This window comes from Haliotis rufescens, unplaced genomic scaffold (assembly GCF_023055435.1).
Source record: "Haliotis rufescens isolate VD_foot unplaced genomic scaffold, xgHalRufe1.0.p SCAF_4, whole genome shotgun sequence".
Lineage (NCBI taxonomy): Eukaryota > Metazoa > Mollusca > Gastropoda > Lepetellida > Haliotidae > Haliotis > Haliotis rufescens.
Genome location: NW_025964112.1, coordinates 61,326,379 through 61,337,679, shown reverse-complemented (window position 1 = coordinate 61,337,679; position 11,301 = coordinate 61,326,379). Strand labels below are relative to the sequence as shown.

At 39.5% G+C, this 11,301-nt stretch overlaps 1 protein-coding gene across 1 annotated transcript in view; it reads right to left on the bottom strand.

Annotated features, from left to right (window-relative positions):
* Positions 1-3,629: 3,629 nt before the first annotated feature.
* The window catches only part of LOC124116124 (serine/threonine-protein kinase 11-interacting protein-like), a 35,934-nt gene continuing 28,262 nt past the window's right edge, over positions 3,630-11,301 (bottom strand). The window contains exons 19-22 of the mRNA XM_048381851.1: positions 7,239-7,417; positions 6,076-6,240; positions 4,937-5,109; positions 3,630-3,982 (exon numbers count right to left, since the gene is read on the bottom strand). Of these exons, the coding sequence (XP_048237808.1) occupies positions 3,773-3,982; positions 4,937-5,109; positions 6,076-6,240; positions 7,239-7,417 (727 nt within the window). The 3' untranslated portion in view covers positions 3,630-3,772. The remainder of the gene's footprint in view (positions 3,983-4,936; positions 5,110-6,075; positions 6,241-7,238; positions 7,418-11,301) is intronic.

Here is an 11,301-nt window from a genome sequence, read left to right as displayed (position 1 = left end):
TAGTTTTCATCAGTGTAGAACAGAAGTTCACCTCTCCTCTACACCAGTTTAAGTCAATCAAGCCATACACACACTGATACTGTTATAGGTAGGGTCTGAAACAATGATTCTGCTTCTCTTCAATAACTGTATTACAATCAGAACAAATTTGACACTTGAAATTGCACCAATGACAAGAGCAGATCCAGTGAGGAGCAAAGGGAGACAATTCTGGACACACCCTACATGGAATGTGGGGATCTTGAGCGAACATCCTTGATGTTCACAGACCGTAATCCAAATCTAACTCCTCACATAATCATGGGACACACTTGAGGGTCTTTTGCAAGCAACCCACATGTTCCCTGTTTGGATAACCATATCAGCATAACATCTTTAGTGATCAAAATCAAAAGATATCAATCATAATTTCCTCCTTCAAGGTTGTTAACAAGTAATTGCACTCAATACAGTTTGTCATATGTGACAGAACTTCATACACTGTCACACTGTTTTAATGGGGATCTCGACAGCAGGGTCTGGACTTCAGTTTGTTTGTTTGTTAGTTGTTTAATGCCGCACTCAGCAATATTCCAGCTATATGACGGCGGTCTGTAAATAATCGAGTCTGGACCAGACAATCCAGTGATTGACAACAAGAGCATCGATCCATGTAATTGGGATACGATGACATGCATCAACCAAGTCAGCGAATCTGACCACCCGATCCCATTAGTCGCCTCTTAGGACAAGCATAGTCGCCTTTTACGGCAAGTATGGGTTGCTGAGGACCTATTCTACCCCAGATCTTCAGTGTATGTCTAAATTCAACTGTATTCAAAGCCTTATGTGAAAGAAAGCGTCATGCCTCACTGAAACTTTCTGTGACTGCAAATATGTCCAAGGAAAAACCCTCTGGAAACCTACCTTGGCTTATCTGACTGCTCCCTCTGAATCCATGTACTTGTACTCACTGTGGGAATTCAGGCCAAACTGATGAAAGACCGGACATGAGGCCTACCCACACCTCACAACATGTAAACCTTGCTGAATATATACTATTGTTAATCTGTTATGCCATGGTCACATGAATAAACTGAGTGACCTTCAAATTCTTTTGAGTAATAAATGTATAACACTACACATTCATCTCAACATAATAGTTGGCTATTAAGTATTAAGTAATAAATATATAACGCTAAACATTCATCTCAACATAATAGTTGGCTATTAAGTATTGAGTAGTATGTATAACACTTCACATTCATCTCAACATAATAGCTGGCTATTAAGTATTAAGTAATAAATATATAACGCTAAACATTCATCTCAACATAATAGTTGGCTATTAAGTATTGAGTAGTATGTATAACACTATACATTCATCTTAACATAATAGCTGGCTATTAAGTATTGAGTAATAAATGTATAACACTACACATTCATCTCAACATAATAGTTGCTATTAAGTATTGAGTAGTATGTATAACACTATACATTCATCTTAACATAATAGCTGGCTATTAAGTATTGAGTAATAAATGTATAACACTACACATTCATCTCAACATAATAGTTGGCTATTAAGTATTGAGTAGTATGTATAACACTATACATTCATCTTAACATAATAGCTGGCTATTAAGTATTGAGTAATAAATGTATAACACTACACATTCATCTCAACATAATAGTTGCTATTAAGTATTTAAGGCAACTTCTTTCATGCTGACAGGAATAATGGCGCTTTCAGTAACCAAGGCAACATAATGCAATGGTCAACGTATGAGTGAGTTTGGTTTATTGTTGCTTTGAATTACAGCGTGTCAGCTTACTGTGGGAGGCATTACACAAGTGATGCATGACTTAAGACATTTACAACTTTGGTGAAAGCACCATGCATAGGAGCTGACAAACCTTGAAACACAATCATGGGATTCTGGTGCATCTAAGGGATGGAACTCTGCATAACAGATTCAAGTACGAAAAAGGGCCATACACCTTAATGGTCAATAAACAGTCCTGAGCATCAATAAACAGTCATGACAATTGATGTAACCCAGGGAATGCATGATGGTTGATAATGTACAAATAATTTGAAGACCTTATTACCTCAATAAACATATCTGTTAACAGTGGATACTGTACCAGTAACCTGCATCATGGCTGCCCCAAATCTGGCACATGTATATATGGCATGCAGAGGTTCTTACCAGTTACTACGGCAACCGGTTACACCTGGATACATAAAACAGAGATAAACCATATCCTGAGAACCCGGTTCAATTGACACTGTGAGCAATCAAGCAACATCAACACATGATTGAGACAAGGACTATCTGTATGACCTGAACAAACAAATTATGTATGTATATATCTCTCTTCTTCTCCCTCTCTTCCTTCTCCTCTCTTCCTCATGCCATTTATCCCCTAGCCATGTGGTTTTGTAAGCGTAAAATTGTTTCTTTTCTGTATATAAATAAACAATATTAAAAAAAAATAATAAAAAATTATCCACAGATTCACTAAAATATCCCTCAAAATCCAACAATAACTTCCCACTAATAATTTTTGTTGTTTGCTTGTTGTTTAACGCCGCACTCAGCAATATTCAAGCTATATGATGGCGGTCTGTACATAATCGAGTCTGGACCAGACAATCCAGGGATTGACAACATGAGCATCAATCCACGCAATTGGTATTGATGACATGCATCAACCAAGTCAGTGATCCTGACCACCCGATCCCGTTAGTCGCCTCTTACGACAAGCATAGTAGCCTTTTACAGCAAGCATGGGTTGCTGAAGACCTATTCTACCCCGGATCTTCACGGGCCCCCACTAATAAAAGCACCATCAGCAATAAACATAAGATATACTCCCATTTGTCACCAGCCATTTCCAGGACCTTGTTCCTAAAAGAGATCTAGCGCTAACCAGGGTGCCATTGTACAAAACAACCTTAGCACAAAGACAGTTGTAAGTCTATGTTAAGGTATGGGAGTCACCATCAATTTAGCGCTAAGAATGCTTTGTAAACGGCACCCTGGTCAACAAAATATCAATCTGTAAATTAAGTGTTCCATATCCCTGAAATAATAATAGATATTATGAGTGAGTGAGTATGGTTTTATGCCACTATTAGCAATATTCCAAAAATATCACGATGGGGACACCAGATACGGGCTTAACACATTGTACCCATGAGGGGAATCGAACAAGGTTCTTTGTGCACTGAGCGAACACTTTAACCACTAGGCTACCCCATCGCTCCCACAGATATTATGCAACAGTCCTATTGTTAATGGTATTACAAGATAGACACAATTTTTATGGATAACAACTTCTTTAATACTGGGAAAAGCGATGTTTCGGTATAGATCCTTATACCGTTGTCAAGCAAGACTGTCTGTCCATAAAAATTGTGTCTATCTTGTCATCCGTCAACTTCTAAGTAATGCCTATCAAACAAGTTAATGGTATTGCAACAATAACATAGTCTTATGTTAGATGATAATTTAAACCTATCTGTGGGATTTGGAAATCAAACATTTTTGCCATTTTATTGACCTTGACAGCCATATCCCAAATGCAGAAGACATGAAACAGTATTTTCTTTAAAAAAAAGTATCTATCTGTCTGTGCTTCTGATGTTTTCATTAAGAATTCATTTCTTCTTCTCATGCAACGATATCATTGCGTGACTGCAACACCTAAGTCTTCCTCGTTCTCGGATTCTGTGAAAGGCATGTTTTCTTCTCATGCAACGATATCATTGCGTGACTGCAACACCTCAGTCTTCCTCGTTCTCGGATTCTGTGAAAGGCACCATCATGATATCCAACTCCACACCAAACTCATCTTCCCATGGCTGCCGGATTCCGTTCACTAATAACTGTACACCGTTAGTCGTCTCCATGGTGATCTGCCACTTGGTTTCCAGACCAGTTTGTTCATTGAAGAAGGAAAGTATCATTCGTCTCTTGTCCATCTCAACTATTTCCTGGATTACAAATAAACAGTCAGTATGTTAACTTGGAAATTATGACTTATTTCAGCATAAGTGTTGGTCATCTCTCATCCTTCTTAAGACAGCGAACTTAGTAGCCCCACTGTAGTCAACTTATGTTACAAGTATCAGGTACTGTTGATGTAGTCTGCCCTGAAATCTACATTAGCCATGTAGCTGTTGCTATGACAACAATGTGTGAGTGAGTGAGCTGCAGTTGGCAATATTTCACCTATAGCATGGTGGCTTGAAAATAATCTTGTCTGGACCAGACAAACCAGTGACTAGAAGCATGAGCAATCCATATCATGTGTTTACCAACACTCCAACTGGACAGACATTACTTTATATAATGCACTATGTAGGAGAGGGGAGGTAAAATGGGGTTTAACGTTGTGTTCTAGATTATTGCACTTATATATAGCAATGTGCGCGCATGTGCAGCTGCTTGTATGGCTGTTTATACTAGTCCGGACTGGATTTATAGTGTTAGCACAATGAGATACCATGCTGCAGTTTAACATTGATACCTCACTCTGTAAACTGACTCCAAGCTGACCCGTCCTGGTTTTACCCCCAAAATGCTGAGCGCCAGGCAGGGTAAAAAAAGTACCATCTCTTAAAGTCTTTTGGTATCATGCTGTCAGATACCAACCTCCACTGTCCGGGCAGACACCCTAACCACCAGATCAAGGTGGCACAATAAGCAAACACTTTAACCACAAGGCCGCTAAACCTAAATATAACAGGTGGACATACTCAGACATTACTTTTGAAGGTGAAATTTGAAACAAAAGTGTTTGAGTCTGAGCATGCTGAGACCATACAGACTGTGATATCAAGTATTTACAAATATACTCGTGTTCAACAAACTATCATCGTTTGACATTTTGTAAAGGAAATATATTGGTATTTAGATTTGAATCTAATCAGTTGCCTGCTACCTACCACAGTGGCAATGTTGTTGATGGGTTGTCTCTCCAGCACTGTGAAGTGTTTGGCCACCGTGTCAGCGGCTAGCGGGGCCTGGAGGCGAGGCTGCGGCCACTGGTGACTCTCCTTCACCACGCAGACTGACCGGTTGCTCAACACAAAACTCACTGGATATCTCGGATGGCGACCTTAAAAAATACAAGATTTTCAAGGCTAAAACACTATACAAACGTACCACTGAAAAACACGAGTTTCATTTTGTGTCAAAATAAACAACTTCATATATTCAAAATGCTTCACCATAAACGTATGCCACAGACAGGTTCATGATATAAACCATTTCTTATACTTATTTATTGACACATATTTCCGTAGATAAGGCCAACTATCAATGCCTGTTACATCTTATAACAGTACTTTTGGCAAAGAGACACTTCTGGTTTGCAAAAACATGAAATGGAAATCCGGAAACAAACGAAATATGATTTTTGTTTCGTGTGACAACAGTTTCATTTTGTGTCAAAATAAACTTATGTCACAACTCATATTGAAAACACTTTTGGCAAAGACACACTTTGAAAAACATGAAACGGCAAATCAAAAAACAAACGAAATATGATTGTGTTATGTGTGACTACAGACAAGCAGACTGGCAATTCCTACTGCTCAGTTACATGTATACATCTCCTTTCAAATAATGGTGAGTTTGTGTGATTTGCCGATCAGCATGATCAGTTCTCAAGCCATTTCGCCACAATTAATGTAAACAATAGTGACAGTAATCTTGTAAAAAATAATATAGAAGATTACAAACATAAGTCCAGATATGAACACATTAAATAACCAGATAGCATAACATCAGGACTAATTTTCAATCTTCAGTATGGATTTATTAACATGTTATTTCCGGCGTTAAGTGTTAAATGGTAATGTTATTAGGCTGAAAAAAACTCATCGTAAGCATGTTTTAGGTGCACACATCCCTTCCCTGTACGCAGCTGTAAGTTTTTGGGGAAATAGTGCACACCATACACAAGAAAATATGGTACTTGTGGACCAACGGTTCACTCCATGTCTCGTGTGAAGAAATGCCCTGCCCCACTTGTCTGGCAAACAGCCCCAGGACACATGCACCTCCAGGTTTTCCTTCTCACCTCTCACCATGTACCCCATGAGGTACAGCTCCAGCGCCTCATCCTCCTCCAATCGCCGTGACAACACTTCCCTGAGGATGTCTGCCATTGTTGCTTTGGCTGGTGTCAGCTGGAACTCAGCCTTGATCTTGTTGTGCATACTCAGCACATTCTTCTGCAGCAACTCTGAAAACAGACCCATTCCTATTGATCCTGTGCAACTAGTACACACATTAACTATATAAAGTAAACATGCAAGTCTCTTACTTGTTATAATTTCAAACATACATAATATAATTTCCCGTATACTGCAATACGCTTTGCAACATTTTTTTTGCAATTACTTGTATTGTTAATCTAAAATGAACACAGAAATTCATTCACAAATGTTGTTCCCCTTCGAAATTGACATACAAAACAGCTGAAATGTGGAAGTGATTCTTCTTTCATGTTGTTATCTCCCCTGTATCCATGACAAAACAAAATGGCGGAAACTGACCATGCTGATTTTAACATCATAAAATTTACTTTAGTATGTTGAAAATAGGACCTGCATGTACCATGTCAATCACTGTCCAACACTTGAGCTCCCAATATATCACAATACGAATCTTCGCATATTGCAATACCAAATTTTTGGCCAATCTACAGTCCTACTTTTTAACATCTTTTCTATGACAAAAAATACAAACCAAAACATGACTGATATGATTTAAGAATTTGCCTAGTACCCCGGTAATGACCTGTTTTCTGCTACAATCCATAATATATTGCTATTAGGTTACCTTTTTATTAGTGGTATGAAAGAAAGACTATAAGAGTTATGTGCCTTTGTAAACAGACAGTTTGTTGTATCTCACACAGTGTAGAATAATTGATCCTGTATCTTTAGTTTTGGTATGTATATACGTTCTTCTTCATTGTGATATCATGTTCATGTGTTTAATGTTGTCATGGTAATGCCAGCTAGGCTGAGAGTCGAGATGTGACTGAGGAATTAGTAAAGATACTGCTTTTTGAACTAGAGTCATCATTGTTGTCATTATTGATTAATGATTTAAGACAAGGTGTAACAATGTGATTGACATAAAACTTAACCTCAACACTGAAAACAGTGTTCAATAACATATACCATTCACAACCAGAGTACAACAGAGCTGTGATTATTTCCTTGCCGTACCAACCTGACAGGAAGGTGACGAAGCTGTTACACTGGTCAGCATCCCTCATGATGAATGTATAGCAGGAACACTCCGTGTCGAACTCCAGGCGGAAACACTGACGCCCCAAACCCATGTCCACAAACTGGAGCTCAGTCACTGGCTGGATGTCCACTGTTGTCAACCAGTCAGATACAGTCTCACTGCAATAGACAGATTCATACAGTCTCCCTGCAATAGACAGATAACACAGTCTCACTGCAATAGACAGATTCATACAGTCTCACTGCAATAGACAGATTCATACAGTCTCACTGCAATAGACAGATAACACAGTCTCACTGCAATAGACAGATAACACAGTCTCACTGCAACAAACAGCTTCATACAGTCTCACTGCAACAAACAGCTTCACACAGTCTCACTGCAATAGACAGATTCATACAGTCTCACTGCAACAAACAGCTTCATACAGTCTCACTGCAATAGACAGATTCATACAGTCTCACTGCAATAGACAGATTCATACAGTCTCACTGCAATAGACAGATAACACAGTCTCACTGCAATAGACAGATAACACAGTCTCACTGCAACAAACAGCTTCATACAGTCTCACTGCAATAGACAGATAACACAGTCTCACTGCAACAAACAGATTCATACAGTCTCACTGCAACAAACAGCTTCATACAGTCTCACTGCAATAGACAGCTTCATACAGTCTCACTGCAATAGACAGATCACACAGTCTGGCTGCCACAAACAGCTTCATACAGTCTCACTGCAATTGATAGATCACACAGTCTCACTGCAATAGACAGATTCATACAGTCTCACTGCAACAAACAGATTCATACAGTCTCACTGCAATAGACAGCTTCATACAGTCTCACTGCAATAGACAGATTCATACAGTCTCACTGCAACAAACAGCTTCATACAGTCTCACTGCAATAGACAGATTCATACAGTCTCACTGCAATAGACAGATTCATACAGTCTCACTGCAATAGACAGATTCATACAGTCTCACTGCAACAAACAGATTCATACAGTCTCACTGCAACAAACAGATTCATACAGTCTCACTGCAATAGACAGATAACACAGTCTCACTGCAACAAACAGCTTCATACAGTCTCACTGCAACAAACAGCTTCATACAGTCTCACTGCAACAAACAGATTCATACAGTCTCACTGCAATATCACAGCTTCATACAGTCTCACTGCAACAAACAGCTTCATACAGTCTCACTGCAATATCACAGCTTCATACAGTCTCACTGCAATAGACAGATTCATACAGTCTCACTGCAACAAACAGCTTCATACAGTCTCACTGCAACAAACAGCTTCATACAGTCTCATTGCAACAAACAGATTCATACAGTCTCACTGCAACAAACAGCTTCATACAGTCTCACTGCAATATCACAGCTTCATACAGTCTCACTGCAACAAACAGCTTCATACAGTCTCACTGCAATATCACAGCTTCATACAGTCTCACTGCAACAAACAGCTTCATACAGTCTCACTGCAATATCACAGCTTCATACAGTCTCACTGCAACAAACAGCTTCATACAGTCTCACTGCAACAAACAGCTTCATACAGTCTCACTGCAACAAACAGATTCATACAGTCTCATTGCAACAAACAGCTTCATACAGTCTCACTGCAACAAACAGATTCATACAGTCTCATTGCAACAAACAGCTTCATACAGTCTCACTGCAACAAACAGCTTCATACAGTCTCACTGCAATATCACAGCTTCATACAGTCTCACTGCAACAAACAGCTTCATACAGTCTCACTGCAATATCACAGCTTCATACAGTCTCACTGCAACAAACAGCTTCATACAGTCTCACTGCAACAAACAGCTTCATACAGTCTCATTGCAACAAACAGATTCATACAGTCTCACTGCAACAAACAGCTTCATACAGTCTCACTGCAACAAACAGATTCATACAGTCTCATTGCAACAAACAGCTTCATACAGTCTCACTGCAACAAACAGCTTCATACAGTCTCACTGCAACAAACAGCTTCATACAGTCTCACTGCAACAAACAGATTCATACAGTCTCACTGCAATATCACAGCTTCATACAGTCTCACTGCAACAAACAGCTTCATACAGTCTCACTGCAATATCACAGCTTCATACAGTCTCACTGCAACAAACAGCGTCATACAGTCTGACTGCAACAAACAGCTTCATACAGTCTCACTGCAATAGACAGATTCATACAGTCTCACTGCAACAAACAGCTTCATACAGTCTCACTGCAACAAACAGCTTCATACAGTCTCACTGCAATAGACAGATAACACAGTCTCACTGCAACAAACAGCTTCATACAGTCTCACTGCAACAAACAGCTTCATACAGTCTCACTGCAATAGACAGATTCATACAGTCTCACTGCAACAAACAGCTTCATACAGTCTCATTGCAACAAACAGATTCATACAGTCTCACTGCAACAAACAGCTTCATACAGTCTCACTGCAACAAACAGATTCATACAGTCTCACTGCAACAAACAGATTCATACAGTCTCACTGCAACAAACAGCTTCACACAGTCTCACTGCAACAAACAGATTCATACAGTCTCACTGCAACAAACAGCTTCATACAGTCTCACTGCAATAGACAGATTCATACAGTCTCACTGCAACAAACAGCTTCATACAGTCTCACTGCAACAAACAGATTCATACAGTCTCACTGCAACAAACAGATTCATACAGTCTCACTGCAACAAACAGCTTCATACAGTCTCACTGCAATAGACAGATTCATACAGTCTCACTGCAACAAACAGCTTCATACAGTCTCATTGCAACAAACAGCTTCATACAGTCTCACTGCAACAAACAGCTTCATACAGTCTCACTGCAACAAACAGCTTCATACAGTCTCACTGCAACAAACAGATTCATACAGTCTCACTGCAATATCACAGCTTCATACAGTCTCACTGCAACAAACAGCTTCATACAGTCTCACTGCAATATCACAGCTTCATACAGTCTCACTGCAACAAACAGCGTCATACAGTCTGACTGCAACAAACAGCTTCATACAGTCTCACTGCAATAGACAGATTCATACAGTCTCACTGCAACAAACAGCTTCATACAGTCTCACTGCAACAAACAGCTTCATACAGTCTCACTGCAATAGACAGATTCATACAGTCTCACTGCAACAAACAGCTTCATACAGTCTCACTGCAACAAACAGCTTCATACAGTCTCACTGCAACAAACAGATTCATACAGTCTCACTGCAATAGACAGATAACACAGTCTCACTGCAACAAACAGCTTCATACAGTCTCACTGCAACAAACAGCTTCATACAGTCTCACTGCAACAAACAGATTCATACAATCTCACTGCAATATCACAGCTTCATACAGTCTCACTGCAACAAACAGCTTCATACAGTCTCACTGCAACAAATAGCTTCATACAGTCTCACTGCAACAAACAGCTTCATACAGTCTCACTGCAACAAACAGATTCATACAATCTCACTGCAATATCACAGCTTCATACAGTCTCACTGCAACAAACAGCTTCATACAGTCTCACTGCAACAAACAGCTTCATACAGTCTCACTGCAATAGACAGATTCATACAGTCTCACTGCAACAAACAGCTTCATACAGTCTCACTGCAACAAACAGCTTCATACAGTCTCACTGCAACAAACAGCTTCATACAGTCTCACTGCAACAAACAGCTTCATACAGTCTCACTGCAATAGACAGATAACACAGTCTCACTGCAACAAACAGCTTCATACAGTCTCACTGCAACAAACAGCTTCATACAGTCTCACTGCAACAAACAGATTCATACAGTCTCACTGCAACAAACAGCTTCATAGTCTCACTGCAACAAACTGCTTCATAGTCTCACTGCAACAAACAGCTTCATACAGTCTCACTGCAACAAACAGCTTCATACAGTCTCACTGCAACAAACAGCTTCATACAGTCTCACTGCAACAAACAGCTTCATACAGTCTCACTGCAACAAACAGATTCATACAG